Source organism: Bufo bufo, chromosome 3, assembly GCF_905171765.1.
Source record: "Bufo bufo chromosome 3, aBufBuf1.1, whole genome shotgun sequence".
Lineage (NCBI taxonomy): Eukaryota > Metazoa > Chordata > Amphibia > Anura > Bufonidae > Bufo > Bufo bufo.
In genome coordinates, this window is record NC_053391.1 from 245,099,252 (window position 1) to 245,118,529 (window position 19,278).

Sequence of the window (19,278 nt, forward strand, 5' to 3'; positions counted from 1 at the left end):
ATTGTAATTAATAGATAATAATCCACCCTGAAGGGACAGAGTACAAAACCTTACCTAGAAGTATGATGTATAACCACATTCTTTGTTCTCGGCCTCTGAACACCTGTGAGTGAAATTCAAAATCATACTTTATAGTCATGTAACACTATGCATAAAAAATATCAAACAGACCTAGTAACTCAGAACAGAGCCACAGAATGCAGAATTGGCAATTGAGAATGTTTTAGTATTGGCAATTCATTTAGATGTGATTGACTTTTTAGGTGCCCTTGAATATGGTTGGAAGTGAAATTAAAAGGTTTCATTGGGTACCAGTCATAAAATGATCTACAGAAAAAGATGTGGGTCCTAAAGGTGGCTGTAGCCATTAGATATGTAGTGGCATGTCCAGTGAATTTTGACATTCTCTGCTTGCATGATATCAATGACCCAACACATACATGAGATTGACATCAAATCTCAAAATTTGTTTTAGGTCTTAAGTTTCTTCAGGACATACAAACGTCATTCACTTGACCTCAACGGTTTATTCAGTCCACTTTCTGTACTTTCTCTGGTTAACTTTTTACATTTGAGCCAGTCACAGAAGAAGAGGTTTCCAGATTCCTCTCTTTTTCTCACCCCACTACCTGCACTATTGACCCTATTTCTTTATACTTCCTCTAGTCTCTCTCCCCTCTCTCTCTCTCTGCCTCCTATTTCAAATATTCTGTCATAACCCTATTACTTTAATAAAAATAAAAAAATTGTAGACCTGTCCTGCACAACTAACTACAGACCTGTCTCTAATCTTCCCTACATCTCTAAACTTCTGGAATGCCTGGTCTACTCTAATCGGATCCGCTATCCCTCTGAAAACACTCCCCTTGACCCATTACAATCTGGTTTCCATATATACTCTACTGAAACTGCCCTTACAAAAGTGACAAATAATCTCATTACAGCTAAATGCAATGGTGACTACTCTCTACTCATTCTTCTGGATCTCTCTGCCGCATTTTACACTGTAGACCACAAATTCCTCCTCGGTATGCTATAATCTATTGGCCTTAAGGGTACTGCTCGTTTGCTTGATTTTCCCCCTATATCTGCTTTTTAACATAGAAACATAGAATGTGTTGGCAGATAAGAACCATTTGGCCCATCTAGTCTGCCCAATATACTGAATACTATGAATAGCCCCTGGCCCTATCTTATATGAAGGATGGCCCTATGCCTATCCCATGCATGCTTAAACTTTTCTATGTTTCAATCACCAGCTCTACTTCTACTCTTCTTCTTGCTGTTGGAGTTCATAATGGTTTAGTCCTAGGTCATCTCCTCTTTTCTCTCTACACAGCCCCTATTGGACAGACATAAGTGGATTTGGTATACAGGATCATCTATACGCTCATACGATATATATGCACTACTAGAAAACACCAGTGACTGTCTGCTGTTTTTAACATTATGTCCTCTCTCCATCGGAAACTGAAATTTCCATCTACTAACCTACCTAAACCTGATGCTTCCCTCTCAGTGTATGAAACTACAATAATGCTATGGCAGCATGTCCGGTGTTAGCTTCACTTGCTGTCATGTTTAATGCTGAATTGATCTTTCCTTCACCCCGTTTATTCAATCGCTTGTCCACTCATGCCTCCTGCACCTTAGAATCATCTCTAGATTCTTCTAATTTTTGCCCTGATCCTTTCTTACCTCTCCAATCTATACTGAATGTCGCTACTCTGATGTCTCAAACCCTATGCTTGTCATTGCGATGGTTGACCATTCATTATAGGATACATTTTTACATTTCTTACTGTCACCCACAAAGCTCTCCATGGTGCTGCACCCCTATGTCTCCTCACTAATCTCTGTCTACCACCCTACCCGTGCTCTCCACTCTGTCAATAATTTATGACTAACATCCACCATAATCTAAGCCTCTCAGTCCCATCTCCAAGACTTCTCTCGAACTGCACCAGTTCTTTGGAATGCACTCCCCCAGGCAATTACAGTTGTGTTCAAAATAATAGCAGTGTGTTTAAAAAAGTGAATAAAGCTCAAAATCCTTCTAATAGCTTTTATTTCCATACACACAAAGGCATTGGGAACACTACACATTCTATTCCAAATCAAAACATGAAGAAAAATATATCAAATTTGTGTTGTTCCTCTAAAAAAAATATTGAAGAAAAGTGAATATTAGACTGTTCTTAAAAATACCAGTGTTTGTATTCTTCTTTACAAACATTCACTATATAAACTGAAAAATGTTTGAAGATTTTGGTTTCTTTTGAATCACTTAAAGGGTTTCTATCACTTCGTTTCACCTATTTAGCTTTCAGACACTAGCGATCCGCTAGTGTCTGCTTTATCTAACCATCCTAATATAAGAGCTTATTGTCCTGCCGTTTAGCTAAAAAAATAACTTATATAGATATGCAAATGAGCCTCTAGGTGCTATGGGGGCGTGATTAGCACCTAGAGGCTCCGTCTACCTTAACAAACTGCCGTCGCCCAGCGCGTCCCTCCAGCCCGCCCATCTCCTCTGGAATGCGATGCTCCTCGTATTCGGCGCATGCGCAGTGAATGTCTGATCGCTTCCCTGCTCAGACATCTCCACTGCGCCTGCGCCGATGACGTCATAGTGCTCCGAGGAACAGGCGCAGTGGAGATGTCTGAGCAGGGAAGCGATCAGACATTCACTGCGCATGCGCCGAATACGAGGAGCATCGCATTCCGGAGGAGATGGGCGGGCTGGAGGGACGCGCTGGGCGGCGGCAGTTTGTTAAGGTAGACGGAGCCTCTAGGTGCTAATCACGCCCCCATAGCACCTAGAGGCTCATTTGCATATCTATATAAGTTATTTTTTTAGCTAAACGGCAGGACAATAAGCTTTTATATTAGGATGGTTAGATAAAGCAGACACTAGCGGATCGCTAGTGTCTGAAAGCTAAATAGGTGAAACTAAGTGATAGAAACCCTTTAACTAATATTTAGTTGTATAACCACTGTTTCTGAGAACTGCTGTACATCTGTGTTGCATGGAGTCAACCAACTTCTGGCACCTGTGAACAGGTATTCCAGCCCAGAATGATTGGACTACATTCCACAGTTCTTCTCTATTCTTGGTTTTGCCTCAGAAACTATATTTTTGATGTCACCCCACAAGTTTTCTATTAGATTAAGATTCGGGGATTGGGCTGGCCACTCTATAACGTCAATCTTGTTGGTCTGGAACCAAGATGTTGCACGTTTACTGGTGTGTTTGGGGTTGTTGTCTTGTTGGAACACCCATTTCAAGGGCATTTCCTCTTCAGCATAAGGCAGCATGACCTCTTCAAGTATTTTGATGTATTCAAACTGATCCATGATCCCTGGTATGCGATAAAAAGACCCAACACTGTAGTATGAGAAATATCCCCATATCATGATGCTTGTACCACCATGCTTCACTGTCTTCACAGTATACTGTGGCCTGAATTCAGTGTTTGGGGGTCATCTGACAAACTGTCTCCGGCCACTAGACCCAAAAAGAACAATCTTACTTTCATCAGTCCACAAAATGTCTCTTTATGCCAGTCAATGTGCTCTTTGGCAAATTGTAACCTCTTCAGCACGTCTTTTTTTTTTTTTTTTTTTAACAGTGGGACTTTGCGGGGGCTTCTTCCAGATAGCTTGGCTTTACATAGGCGTCTTCTAATTGTAACAGTACTCACAGGTAACTGTAGACCTTCTTTGATCTTCCTGGAACTGATTGTTGGCTGAGTCCTTGCCATTTTGGCTATTCTTTTATCCATTCGAAGGGTAGTTTTTTGCTTTCTTCCACGTCTTTCAGGTTTTGGTTGCCATTTTAAAGCATTTGCGATCATTTTAGCTGAGCAGCCTATAATTTTCTGCACTTCTTTATATGTTTTCGCCTCTCCAATCAACTTCTTCTGAACAATGTCTGGAACGACCCATTTTCCTCAGAATTTCAGAGAGAAATGCACTGTAACCAGCATGTACATTTGCTGCCTTCCTTTCTTAAATAAGGGCAATAATTGCCACCTTTTTTTCAAAGAATGAATGACTTCACTCATTGAACTCTACACTGCTATTATTTTGAACATGCCCCTTTCAAAAGGTGATTGAATTACAGAGAATCAGCAGCATGCATGTCATGACTGTTGGGTCAGTTGGATTTCTATTACTCTACTACACCTGGTAGTAAATTATTTGCCATGTAGATATATCATTTCTACCAAATAACTGTGATTGATCAGGTTAGTGATGTCTGACTGCTATTATTTTGAACACAACTGTATTTGGTTACATCCTAGCTCCTACAGTTTTAGACAGGCACTCAATAAAGACACATCTTTTTAGGTTGGCCTATCACATCAATCATTGATAGGCAAAGTCTCAAACACTAGTCCATCTTGTGTAGGATGCCTTTGTGGTGCATGTGGTCCGCTGCTGACATCCTCCATTGTATGCATTTTTTTTCAGGGGATTGACGCTAGCAATGGATTACATGCGGAGGAATTGCTCCCCCAGTTATAAACACTCTGCAGTGTTTGGGGTTTTTGAGCATTTCCTTCCATTCAGGCCACTTTATTTTTAGTGATTGGCCTATCAAATCCCCTAATCTAACTTTTCTCCATTCACCACCCCCCAACATTATTCCTCAGAATCTGATCCGTCATCTAACATTATCCATCACACTCCTAACACTCAAAAGCACTCTTTAATAAAATAGTCCCCACAAGCAAGGAAAGTTCACAGGTAGACAAGCTCACCTGTAACACTCACTTTATCCAGCCCATATGGATGGTGCTCCAAGAAGAAGGTGCTGTGTCATGTCAACCACCAGATATACCCAGTTTCCGATAATCCCTCGGCACTCATCAGGTAAAAATAGCATGCTACTAGTAAGGATAATAGCTTACATCCAAAAAGTGTCAGCGGCTTTTTCTTCTGTTTGTGCTCTTTTTAAGAAGATGCAATAAAGGATTATTTTTAACTGATGAATAACAAGGGATTATCTGAAATTTGGACTTAAATACACTACAGATATCATCTGGTACGTGGCTCATGCAGCTTTATATGTACTCCCCTTTTTTGTTAACAAGGCTGCACCATTGTACAATAAAAGCACTTCTTACTTCCCGTGTCTTCCCTATTTCTAACAGATTGCAAGCAGGGCCCTCATTCCTTTTGTTTGAATTGTTGACTTGTTTTGTTGCTATGTAATTTGTGACTTTGATTGTACATGTTCACTTTTATTGTAAAGGACCTCGGAATATGTTGCCGCTATATGAATAAAGATTATTATTATTTTTAAGCCAAATTAAAGCATTTGACGTCTGTCTTCTTTTCCCCAGGTCATACAGCACTTTATAAGGTACAAGACGTTGAAACGTATGGTATTGTTTGCAATATTCCCACACTGTAGAAGGATTAAGGTAGTAACTGAACTGTTACCCTGTATGGTCACTATTTTGTTGATCAGGGAATAAAATGAACCAGTGACTACCTAGTCTTCTGTCAATCCTACAAGCACAGAGACAGGTCCCCAATGCGAGGAGCTCTCTTTAAAAGAGGATTCTTCACTTCAAAGCAATATATAGCCATTGATTTTTCTTTCTAGCCAGGTAACTCCCTACAAAGTATATGAAACGTCTTAGCAAACTCCCATTTGTTTAATGTTCTCTGTAGACAAAAGTAAAGTTCTTAAAATGAGTACAGCAGCTATGCATAGCTACCAGCACTATTGTGAGACTCACCTGGACTTTCACTTTTCTCTGATATGCTCTTCTGGGAGCTTGTTTCTTTCTCCACCCCAAATCCCAACTGCAATTTTCCTTCCTTGAGCTGGCTTTTTAAACTACAGCTCACCTAGAAGCCTCCGCAGTCTATGTGATAAGGGAGTGTGTCAGTATCCTCATCAGACGCACACACCCAAACATGGTTACTCATCACATACCACATCCTAGACACAGCATGCCTGCTCCAAGCTCCACACAGTACAGATACACCTTTATGTACAGGACCATAACACAACCTTAAACCTCTAAGTCTTTCTCGCACTTTGACTATTGCTCACCATGAGTACATCACTCACCCCCAGGTGCGAACCAAACTATAACACATAGGATTTAACTGTAAATTTTAGGAGAAGAGCTCGAATGTTCTTTTACATATACTGATCATACAAGACTGCTAAGATAGGCAGTTGGTGTGAAGTTTCCATCCTGGCTAAAGCTTTCTACATCAACTAAATGATTCAGTATAATGGAATTCTGAATGTATATAATTTTATGACTTTTTAATCATATTGGGCTCACTGGTCAATAGTGACTCCCAAAAATATAAAGCTGAAAGGCAATGCAGTAAAGCATCTATGAGGCAACCACCTAAAACCGCATCGGAAAATGGTCTTATATGAGGGTAGTCTTCTCAAAGATGATGGACAGTAAGCCTAATACACGTTAGAAGAAAAATTTGGAACATGAGATTTGGTCGAGATAATGGAGTAGTCTTCTCAGAGAGGGTCTTTTGAAGACATTTCACCGTATAGGACAAATATATATATATATATATACAGTACAGACCAAAAGTTTGGACACACCTTCTCATTCAAAGAGTTTTCTTTATTTTCATGACTATGAAGGCATCAAAACTATGAATTAACACATGTGGAATTATATACATAACAAACAAGTGTGAAACAACTGAAAATATGTCATATTATAGGTTCTTCAAAGTAGCCACCTTTTGCTTTGATTACTGCTTTGCACACTCTTGGCATCCTCTTGATGAGCTTCAAGAGGTAGTCCCCTGAAATGGTCTTCCAACAGTCTTGAAGGAGTTCCCAGACATGCTTAGCACTTGTTGGCCCTTTTGCCTTCACTCTGCGGTCCAGCTCACCCCAAACCATCTCGATTGGGTTCAGGTCCGGTGACTGTGGAGGCCAGGTCATCTGGCGCAGCACCCAATCACTCTCCTTCATGGTCAAATAGCCTTTACTTTCAAAGTTTTCCCAATTTTTTGGCTGACTGACTGACCTTTATTTCTTAAAGTAGTGATGGCCACTCGTTTTTCTTTACTTAGCTGCTATTTTCTTGCCATAATACAAATTCTAACAGTCTATTCAGTAGGACTATCAGCTGTGTATCCACCTGACTTCTCCTCAACGCAACTGATGGTCTCAACCCCATTTATAAGGCAAGAAATCCCACTTATTAAACCTGACAGGGCACACCTGTGAAGTGAAAACCATTTCAGGGGACTACCTCTTGAAGCTCATCAAGAGAATGCCAAGAGTGTGCAAAGCAGTATTTAAAGCAAAAGGTGGCTACTTTAAAGAACCTAGAATATGACATATTTTCAGTTGTTTCACACTTGTTTGTTATGTATATAATTCCACATGTGTTAATTCATAGTTTTGATGCCTTCAGTGTGAATCTACAATTTTCATAGTCATGAAAATAAAGAAAACTCTTTGAATGAGAAGGTGTGTCCAAACTTTTGGTCTGTACTGTATATATATATATATATATATATATATATATATATATATATATTTATTTAATACAGAGGTTTTATGAGGCTGTTTTCAGTGCCAGCAGTTACCTATAGTAAACTAGTGCCAACTTGCTGTAGGCAACAAATACATGAAAACTAACCAATAACTTCCCTCACACACATCATGTATAAAGTATGATATATGAAGAAGCTGTGTAGACAGGGTTGACTATCATTTTTTGCTGGCCGAGACAAATAGTTAAAAGCCTGTACACCATTCCTGACACTTGGAAATGGATAAAATATGCAAATAGGTGTATATCAGCTAGTCAGTTCTCACCGTGCTTATGCAGACAATATATATTGAAGACCTATCCTCACGTCAATCAGCTGTTTGAAGAGGAGACTGATTTCTCTTCATTACACAGTGCATCATCTCCCTTGCAGTGGCTCCATAGTGTAATTACAAGTGAATGGAGTGAGTTACGACGGTCAGTGTAATAAAGAGGAAGTAGCGCCCGCACAGCTGATCGGTGAAGTGTCGGTTGTCAGACCCCGATGATCACACATTGATGGCCTATCCTGAGGATAGATCATCAATATATATTGCCTGTACAACCCCTTTAAAAGATGGTGCAGACAAAGAAAGATATTAAATATCTAATGTCTCCCTTTAATTTGTCTGTGAAGGTTCTCATTTATCCCTTTACTTTGTTTTTTATGAAGAGAAAAGTTGTGCAGAGAAAAATCAGGGCAAGATTGGGCTGGCAGGTATAATTTTACATGTAGAAGTTTAACCTGCTTATCTAGTCATCATGGATTTGCTAATACATTCAGGTTATGTTACCCAGAAGACAAGAAGAAATATAATAACCTAAGCCAGGCATGCTCAACCTGCGGCCCTCCAGCTGTTGTAAAACTACAACTCCCACAATGCCCTGCTGTAGGCTGATAGCTGTAGGCTGTTCGGGCATGCTGGGAGTTGTAGTTTTGCAACAGCTGGAGGGCCGCAGGTTGAGCATGCCTGGGCTATAAAAGAAAATAACCCAGCTCAATAGTGTCATAATAATAATAATAATCTTTATTTATATAGCACCAACATATTCCGCAGCACTTTACAATCGTGACCATATAAACTACTACTGCATAATAACTTTGCAGCGGTAATGTCTATGTTGGCATGACAGTTGAATTGGCACAACTAAAAATGCCACAGGTAATGTAGCCTGAATCTCAGCTGTCATGTCAAGTCTCTAAACCAAGTTGCTTAAGGCCAGAATAATATGAACGTAATACAGTTAGACCTCTTTTTAGATTTTGTTTCTCCAAATAAGTTTGTATGAAAAGATAATATAAATTCAGGTAACATGTGGCTTCAAAAACTTCAGCATGCCTTGTAACTGACCATTTATTAAATATTATGGAAGGAATTTATCAAGTCCCTGTTCTCTCGAACTATGGCTTTAAAAAAGTCGCAAAATAGGGTTTTTTGACTTTTGGGGCTTATTTGATCAACTCCCCCCCCCCCCCCCCCCCCCCCAATGTGTGAAAAGGATTTTGAGGAATCTCAATCACATCAAAGTAACATTTGGTACGTAAATGAAATTACCATAAACAGAGTCCAAATAATATAAAATATAGAAATAGCGCAAGGACAATAAAAACAAAAAGTACTGAAAAATCTAGAATAGAAAAGTCAGGATGGACTCTCTGGAAAGAAAATAGTTAAAAGTTACATTTTAAGAAGAAGTACAGGACACCGCCCTAATGATATAAAGAATATGCCCTAAGGGTACAAAAGAGCTCATAATGTGACTGTCTGATTTCCTGTACTGCTCAGCGTGTAGTCTCCGTATTACTGCACCTACCAGGGTGTGTCAGTTATCTGTACTCAGGTAAAGAAAATATGCTCCTATTACACATAGCTTAAGATGAAGTCATTTCCCTAAGTTACTGCAAACAAACAATTTCAGAGAATACAGTCGAACTAAACATACCTAGAGGGCCTGGGCCTGGCTACAGTATGTGCAAGGGATTTGGAGTTATTAACAGTTACTATAATGTTTAAGTATTGTGAAACTGCATTTTTTATAATTTACATAGTAAGTGCTTAAAATTCTGAGATACATTTATACTGTGATGGTGACTTGCAAGTTCGGGTTATCTAAGAATCCTATTATGGTTTCCGCTACCACGGACCATAACGGAATTCTATGATGGCATGCACCACGGAGGCATAAAAGAGACATTCCGTATTGCATCCCGTCATAATAGAAGTCGCTCAACACTAGTCACTGTGCAATCTGTTCTCAGTGGGGTCAGTGGCAGATATGGGGGGGGGGGGGCCCTGCAGTGACCTCAAGAGAGCAGTTCAATGGGGAAAGAGGATACCGGTCGGTCTTCCTCTGTACGTAGAAGTCATCTTAGGAAGTTTACTAAATGATCCATCTTGTTTTTTATATAAATACAGGCTGGTTGAGATGCTGTATGCTGTTCATCTACATGTAGTGCAGTCTACTATATCATGTGCCACTTGTATAGGAGGTGCTGAACTAGGGGCCCACTGGGGGATTCACCTGTTCCCCTGTGGGCCAGTCCAAGCCTGATCTTCGGGGTTATGTTGTGGTGTCCGTTGATTTTATAAGAAAGGTAGCACTACCTGTGCCCTATTGTTCCCGTCTTATTAGGACAGCCACTGAAGACTGAGAACAGACCATATCTGTGTGCATAATGCATAGTGTTATTATTTCCATGGTTACGAGCACCCTGCAGTCCATCAGGGATGGCTGTGCTTGCACATTATAGAAAAAAAGCACCAGCCTATGTGATCTCCCATGGTCCCGGCCACCAGAGAGGCCGGCACTTTTTTCTATAGCAAGCATGGCCACCGTTGATGGATTGCAGGGTGGTTGTAACCATGGAAACAAGCAGTGTATAATGTAATGGAAAAATGAATCTAGCCAGTAAAGGAGGTAATATGGGCAATCACAATACATTAGTAAGTGCCTTGTATTACCTTTCTCTACATGATGAATGCCCCTTTAAAGTCATCCCTCTGTATGGTGGTAGAGATTTTCTTCAAATCCTCTCTCACTAATTTACCAAAAATGTCTATGTTTGCATATAATGTGGAAACTTTTTTTGATCGGGGTACTAATGACTTAGGTATCCTACTCACTGGGGTAGTTTCTTGTTCCTCCAAGAGTTCATGTAGGATTTCCACTGCCCGTTGTTCCTCTTCTGTCTGTATTGTGGATCGGAGGTGCAGCTAGGCTTTCCTGCACCTCGGACAAGGATTCAGTATCGTGCCCCTCCCCCCACTACACACGTGCCACTTAAATTAACATAAAGAGGAAAAAGTTAAGCCGCACGCATGCATTTTTTTTACACTAAGCCATTCCACTAACTCCGCCCAATGCATAACTATACTCACCCAGTCCCAACTATTAAAATCTATGATAGGTTACAAATTAAAGAGCCAACTGGTCCCACCTCACCCGGGGTTTCGCTGGTGTCTCAGCGTGATGTCCGCAGCATCCGGAACAAAAATAATCAAATAAGGAAGGGATGGTAACTGTCCATGTTAAATATCTAGGATGGGGCGCTGTGCTGGCCTGTAAGACCGAGCCATACCGATGTTTAACAGGGTAATCTAGGGCATTTCCCCTTAGTGCTATCACACAGTACTAATGCCCACCTTTGTGCCCCTGCGCAGTAGTTATGCCTACCTTTTTTCCCCTTCACAGTAGTTATGCCCACCTTTGTACCCCTTCACAGTAGTTATGCCCACCTTGTGGCCCCTTCACAGTAGTTATGCCCACCTTTGTGCCCCCTCACAGTTATGCCCACCTTTGTGCCCCCTTACAGTAGTTATGCCCACTTTTGTGCCCCTTCACAGTGGTTATGTCCTCCCTGTGCCCACCCCCCACCCCCCCCCCCCACCTTAGGCCCCTAGTGCCCTGGTCTCCAGCTGCATGAAAAAAAGAAAACAAAAAAAACTTACTTGCTTCCCTGATGATTGTGCACATCCAGCAGAAGGGCGCGTGCACACACATACACACACATCGCGCTGCTGGCTGTTCAGAAGGCTGGGCTTTCAGTGCACCAGGATTTTAGTGCTCCTCACACACAGCCAGCAGTGTGATGTGCGGCCTGCGTCGCAGCTCAGTTGAACAGCCCTCTGCTCCCTGCTTCTCTATGGAAATGAACTGCCGGCAGGTGTGCCCCCCTTCCCCCCCAGGATCCCCCCCAGGATCTGCGTCCGGGGCACATGCCCTTACTGGTTCCCCCTCGCTATGTGCCTGGTGTGGATACCGTCTCCTCCTTATGATAAAACTTCTTAAAAATAAGATTCCATGCAAATATATTCAAGTCCTTCACTGTTGCAAAAAGAAAAAAATTTGTTTCAGGGACAAAACTAAGGCCCAACTCCAGCACCTCCTGCTCGGATGGAGGTAACTTAATGTTAGATTAATTCATTACCTTTACTTTCTGATTGCTGGATTCTTCTGTGAGGAAGCGTCTCTTGCCTGCTGGTCGGTATTGAACCTCCTCCTTTCGTTTTCTCCCATATCTGGTTGAATAGGATTTAACACTCCCCTTCTGACTTCCCGACTCTAAATCTGTGGATACATGTGAAGAAATGGAGGCACTCCTGCTCCGCTCTTCCCTTTTAGCCTGTTTCCACCTGTAAACTCTATTCTGTTCCACATCTTGAAGATCCCTTTGAAATGTCTTAGTTTTTTGTTCCTTTATCTGCTTTTCCCAAATGCTATGTGCTTCCTCAATTTCCCATTGATAGGTCTCCAACTCACTGGCACTTAATTGATGTCCTAATTGTGCCTCCAAAGATGCAATCTCTTTATCTACATCTTCTAACATGGTGTCAGTTCATAAAGATAGTGGAGCAATTATTACAGGCCTCTTCCCATTTAGTACTTAGTTGGTCCAACTCCAACCCATATGAGGGGTACATTTGTGTCCTTAGACCCGGGAGGATAAGATTTTTTTTAAACATACTGTTCTATGGATGTCTTGTTCAATTGTTCCACCATAACCTCAAGCGTTTAATATGCTACTGATGATACTTTTGTATCTAGGATCTAAAAGGATCTATTGTAAAATATATTTGCTGTGTTATGTATATATTCTTTAGGTGTGGCACATATAACAATGGTAGCTAACATTTGGCTTCAGCTAAGTCCTCTGCCTTTTAGTTATACTGTATATAGTATGTATATAGCCATGTTGGTATTAAAATCATGATTATTTGTTGCAGGGGAAGCTTTTTATTTTAGCAAGATGTGAATTAATCATGCCCACCAGGAAGTAGGTGGGTGGTATTGAAGCAGCAGCATATTACTGTACTATGTCTATGTGTCCCCGACGAAGCATCTGTGAAACGAGTTGGTCCGGTCTCAATTGGGATTATTTTATTATAAAGCGATTTTACATGTTTTAGCCTATGAGTATAATAAATCTTGCGAGCCTTTAAGGAACAGTGTGAAAAGCAATTGACTGACTACACACTATGAATACCTGCTTCCACATGGGAAACACGTTAAAAATATCCATATGCTATTCCTTGAAGTAGTGGGTATTCAAGTGGAATTTGGAGGAACAAGGCTGCATTGGACAGTATGAACAATGGCGATTGAAGAGCTCTAGCTCCACAAGAATGTGGTATATGACATACAACTACCAGCTATTCCCTGATGCAGTGGTGAGCTGCACAATTTTTCTTTCTTTGCCTTCCAGAGCCTCATCAGCTGTTCTGGTGGGTACAAGAGCTGTGTGCCTGGCTATTCCTGTCTGACCTTCTATATCTGCCGGCATCACTGAAAACTCCAATGGCAGTGGAGTAACCCCTTAGATGCGGTAGTCAAAGCTGAATGCCACATCTAAGATGGTGGTCATGGCATCCGGAAGCCTTACAAAGGCCTCCAGGCCTGCCTCGTATGGAAGCCTGTGTGACCCAGCCTCTAGGCTGAGTCTAATAGGCAACTGTTAGGCCTCTTTTACACGAGCGTGTCCGGATAAGGTCCGGATGCGTTGCGGAAAACCCGCGCGAGTAGGTACCAAATTGCAGTCAGTTTTGACTGCGATTGAGTTCCGTTCAGTTTTTATCGCGCGGGTGCAATGCGTTTTGTATGCTCGTGATAAAAAACTGAATGTGGTACCCAGACCCAAGCTTCTTCACAGAAGTTCAGGTTTGGGTTCAAGGTTGTGTGGATTGTATTATTTCCCCTTTGATGACGTCACTGCGTTCATCACATGGTCCATCACATGATCCATCACCATGGTGATGGATCATGTGATGGACCATGTGATGAGCGTAGTGACATCATCAAAGGTCCTATTCCTCACAGATGAAGTACCGGGTACCTTGGTACTCACTATTGAACGCCCGTACTTGCAGGCAGGCTGGCCGGTCACACACTTCCTCACAGCGCAAGCTCCACCTGCTTCATTAATAAAGTGGGCAGAGCATGCGCTGTGAGGAAGTGAGTGACTGGCCAGCCTGCCTGCAAGTACGGGTGTTTAATAGTGAGTATTAAGGTACGCAGTTTGCGCTACCTTGTAGTTTAAATAGGGATTGCCTACAGTTAACATATCAATTGCCTACTGTTTACATCTGAATTCTTGTGTGTGCGGGGCCCAGTGTAAGAGTACAGTAACTGCACTGGGCCACGCCGCAAGTTGCCTCCAGCCCTTCCTCCCTCCCCGTTGATACATCGCAGCCTGCGATGTACAAATGGCAGCATTCGCCCCATAAGACGCACTGCCACTCTCCCCCCACTTTTTTGGGGAAAAAGTGCATCTTATGGGGCGAAAAATACAGTATATCAATCTCTCAAAAAATAGAGACAAAAAAATTTGTTTTCTTTTTTATCAATCAAAATATCTTATGTACCACAAAAATGTCATAAAAAAAACAAGCCCTCACACAACCATTGCCAGAAAAATTAAAAAACACGGCTCTTAGAAAATGGTGACACTAAAACATGATTTTTTTTGTTCTTCAAAAACTATACAAAATGAGTACGGTATATCATAAAAGGCTGACACTTCCAGTCATCTTGTTATCATATAACATCAATTAAAAATTAACACAGGATGACAGTATTCACAACAGGTGTGATAAAAAAAATTCAACTCTTCATCCACCCTGCACAATGACCTCTGTACAGGTCACAAAGCACTTTCTCTTACAGGTCAATGAACATCTCTAGTATACAAAATCCTGTGGTCCACGTGGCTGTTGTAAAGCATATCTCTAAATGCACTTAGCGGCTCAGCAAGATGCTCACCCATATAATCATATACAGACAATACATTTTAAAAAAAAACATCATCAGAAAATAAAAACAGATTAGAACAAAATGTGTGTCAGTATATGGTTTTAAATAAAAACTAAAAGGTTAAACATTTCATTCAAAATGTATTGGGAAGGAAATCTTTACTCTTTACTGTACAAAAATGTCTACCCACTGTAAGCTCGGTAAGTTTAGTGAAAATAGAAGACTTTTAATGTGACATCACATTGTATCCACTGCCCCACCATCATGTATGCCTCAACTTTTTAACACTTTTAACTCCCTTCTCCGTCCCCCAGTGCTCCCACCCTCTCCTCTCTTCTCAGCTGAGGACTTTGCCAAATATTTCAAACAAAAGATAGTCAACATCAGAGAAATCTTCACTACACAATCCCCACAGACAGGGCCGGCCTTAGGCCTTTAGGCGCCCTGTGCGAGAAAGCTTTACAGCGCCCCATAGTGACCACGCCCCCTCAGTAACCACACCCCTCAGTGACCACACCCTTTCAGTGGTCACACATTTCTCCCTGTCCCCTCCAGATGGGCAGCATCAGCACATCCCTTTCCCCCCCCACCCCCGCGTCACCATGGCATTGGCACATTTCTCCCTGTCCCCTCCAGATGGGCACCATCAGCACATCTCTGTCCCACCCCCGCCCCCGCATCACCATGGCATTGGCACATTTCTCCTCCAGATGGTCAGCATCAGCACATCCCTGTCCCCCCCCCACCCCCGCGTCACCATGGCATTGGCACATTTCTCCCTGTCCCCTCCAGATGGGCAGCATCAGCACATCTCTGTCCCACCCCCGCCCCCGCGTCACCATGGCATTGGCACATTTCTCCTCCAGATGGGCAGCATCAGCACATCTCTGTCCCACCCCCGCCCCCGCGTCACCATGGCATTGGCACATTTCTCCCTGTCCCCTCCAGATGGGCAGCATCAGCACATCTCTGTGACAGAGATGTGCTGATGCTGCCCATCTGGAGGAGAAATGTGCCAATGCCATGGTGACGCGGGGGCGGGGGTGGGACAGAGATGTGCTGATGCTGCCCATCTGGAGGAGAAATGTGCCAATGCCATGGTGACGCGGGGGTGGGACAGAGATGTGCTGATGCTGCCCATCTGGAGGAAAAATGTGCCAATGCCATGGTGACGCGGGGGTGGGGACAGAGATGTGCTGATGCTGCCCATCTGGAGGGGACAGGGAGAAATGTGCCAATGCCATGGTGAATGGGGGGGCGGGGGTGGGGGGGGCAGAGTCTGAGATGTGCTGATGCTGCCCATCTGGAGGAGAAATATGCCAATGCCATGGTGACGCGGGTGGGGGGGGGACAGAGATGTGCTGATGCTGCCCATCTGGAGGGGACAGGGAGAAATGTGCCAATGCCATGGTGACTTGGGGGGGGGCAACAGAGACTCTGTCCCCCCCCAGTCACCATGGCATTGGCACACTTCTCCCTGTCCCCTCCACTTGGGCAGCATCAGCACATCTCTGTCCCGTCCCCCCATCCCCCATGGCACTGTTGGCACATTCACATAAATCATAATCATTTCTGCAAATAAAAAATACCTATATGTTCTCTAGCTGTAGTGCTGCCGGCTGCCGCGTGGGCCTTGCTGTCTCTGCTGGCTGGGCGCGCTCCGTCTTCTCTCTGGGGGCGGAGCTCAGTGGCTACGCTCCAGCAGCCACTGGTCTGCTCTCTTAAAGAGACAGCAGGCAGGCCAGCCAGGCAGCAGAGCGGAGCTCAGAGCGGCCCCGAGCCCCGCCCCCTCCTCACTCCTTCAGTCCGGATCGGAGCGCAGTGTCACACTGTGAGTGTGGCTGTGTAAGTCCGCCGCCCGCCCGCAGGCCCTGCAGAATAAAGATTCGCGTCACGGCGGGCTGTCGGCCGCCCGACGCCCCTGTTGCTAGGGCGCCCTGTGCGGCCGCACAGTCCGCACACCCCAAAGGCCGGCCCTGCCCACAGACCCTCTACACAACTGCTCGGTCCTCTTCTCCCAAAACCTGCTTCTCCACCATTACAGAAGAAACACTTTCCACTCTATTCTCCAAATCTCATCTGACCACCTGTGCACTTGACCCAATCCCATCCCACCTCATCTGTAACCTCACCACAGTGTTTATCCCAGCCCGAACTCATCTCTTCAACCTATCACTAACCTCTGGTGTCTTCCCCTCTGCTTTTAAACATGATACCATTACACCCATCCTCAAAAAGCCTTCACTTGACCCATCTTCTTTGTCCAGTTATCGCCCCATATCACTTCTTCCGTATGCCTCAAAGCTACTTGAACAACATGTCCATTCTGAACTGTCCTCTTACCTCTCCTCCTGCTCCCTCTTTAACCGCCAACAATCTGGCTTCCAACCCCACCACTCGACTGAGACTGCCCTTACCAAAGTCACCAATGACCTACTAACAGCCAAAACCAAGAAACAATACTCTGTCCTCCTTCTCCTTGACCTGTCCTCTGCCTTCGAAACTGTTGACCACTCCCTTCTGTTGCAAACTCTCTCATCTCTTGGCATCACTGACCTAGCCCTCTCCTGGATCACATCATACCTCACAGACCGGACATTTAGCATCTCCCACTCCCGCACCACCTCTTTGTCTCATTTCCTCTCTGTTGGTGTCCCGCAAGGCTCTGTCCTAGGACCCCTGCTCTTCTCTATCTACACTTTTGGCCTAGGACAGCTCATAGAGTCCCATGGCTTTCAGTATCACTCCTATGCTGACGACACACAAATCTACCTCTCTGGTCCAGACATCACCACCTTACTATCAAGAATCCCACAATGTCTATCTTCTATATCATCCTTCTTCGCCTTTCGCTTTCTAACATGGATAAAACAGAATTCATCATATTTCCCCCATCTTGCTCAACCCCGCCAACAGACCTATCTATCACGATCAATGGCTGCACAATCTCCCGGGTCAACCAAGTCCGCTGCCTTGGAGTGACCTTGGATTCTGCCTTTTCCTTTCCACGTGCTGCCTCCAACTCAAATACATCTCCCGCATCCGCGCTTTCCTTGACTTTAAATCCGTGAAAATGCTTGTACATGCCCTCATCATCTCCCGCCTAGACTACTGCAACACTCTCCTCTGTGGCCTTCCATCTAGCACTCTCGCACCCCTCCAATCTATCCTCAACTCTGCTGCACGACTAATCCACCTCTCACCCTATTACTCCTCTGCCTCCCCCCTCTGCCAATCCCTTCACTGGCTCCCCATTGCCCAGCGAATTTACTTCAAAGTACTAACAAATACATACAAGGCTGTCCATAACCTGTCCCCTCCCTATATCTCTGAGCTACTTTCCCAATACATCCCCACACGCACTCTCCGATCCTCACAAGACCTCCTTCTCTCCTCTCCTCTTATCGCCTCTTCCCACAATCGACTCCAAGATTTCTCTCGTGCATCCCCCATACTCTGGAACTCGCTACCCCAGCATATCAGACTCTCACCTACAGTGGAATCCTTCAAAAGAAACCTGAAAACCCACCTCTTCAGACAAGCCTAAAACCAGTGACCCTGCTGCCTCTATACCGCCATGACCAACTTCACCCGCACCTACTGTGTCCTTCTCCCATACCATGTAGATTGTAAGCCCTCACGGGCAGGGCCCTCTCTCCTTCTGTACCAGTTTCTAACGTGTCTTGTTTATGATTAGTGCAATTGTCTGTATTATGTATGTATACCTCTTCTCATATGTACAGCGCTATGGAATGAATGGCGCTTTAATAAATAATAATAATAATAATTTCAGACTGAGGATGATATAGAAAAGAATGATTAATTGTCTACATTGTGTCCAGGATACACAGTACTGTGCATAAGTCTTAGGCAGCTGTTGAAAACAGAAACATAGAAATAATGTAAACTAAGAATGCCTTGCAAATAATGTAAAAAAATAATGTAAACTAAGAATGCTTTCAAAAATAGAAGTCTTAATAGTTTAAGTTTATTCTGAAGCACTCCCAAACATACAGCCAATGTCATTAGGAACTATTTTCACCATAAAGAAGAAAAAGATGTCCTGGAAGGGATAATACAGGTGAAACTCGAAAAATTTGAATATCGTGCAAAAGTCCATTTATTTCAGTAACACAAATTAAAAGAAATTGCATTAACCTCTTCAGGACACATGACGTACCGGTACGGCATGTTGTCCTGGTACTTAAGGACACATGACATACCGGTACGTCAAGTGTATTTCCGATCACCGCCGCCCGGCGGGCGGTGATCGGAACAAGGTGCCTGCTGAAATCATTGAGCAGGCACCTTGGCTAAATGCGCGGGGGGGTCCCATGACCCCCCCGTATCGGCGATAACTGCAAACCGCAGGTCAATTCAGACCTGCGGTTTGCGGCTTTTACCTGCGGTTGCGGCAGCGGTCGGTGCTATCGGGTCCCCATGCGGCTGTAGGGGGGACCTGATGGCATGGAAGGCAGCGCGA

At 43.6% G+C, this 19,278-nt stretch overlaps 1 protein-coding gene across 1 annotated transcript in view; it reads right to left on the bottom strand.

Annotated features, from left to right (window-relative positions):
* LAMB3 (laminin subunit beta 3) overlaps positions 1-5,874 on the bottom strand; it is a 155,770-nt gene extending 149,896 nt beyond the window's left edge. The window contains exons 1-2 of the mRNA XM_040424063.1: positions 5,754-5,874; positions 55-103 (exon numbers count right to left, since the gene is read on the bottom strand). Coding sequence (XP_040279997.1) covers positions 55-79 — 25 coding nt within the window. The 5' untranslated portion in view covers positions 80-103; positions 5,754-5,874. The remainder of the gene's footprint in view (positions 1-54; positions 104-5,753) is intronic.
* Positions 5,875-19,278: the final 13,404 nt, after the last annotated feature.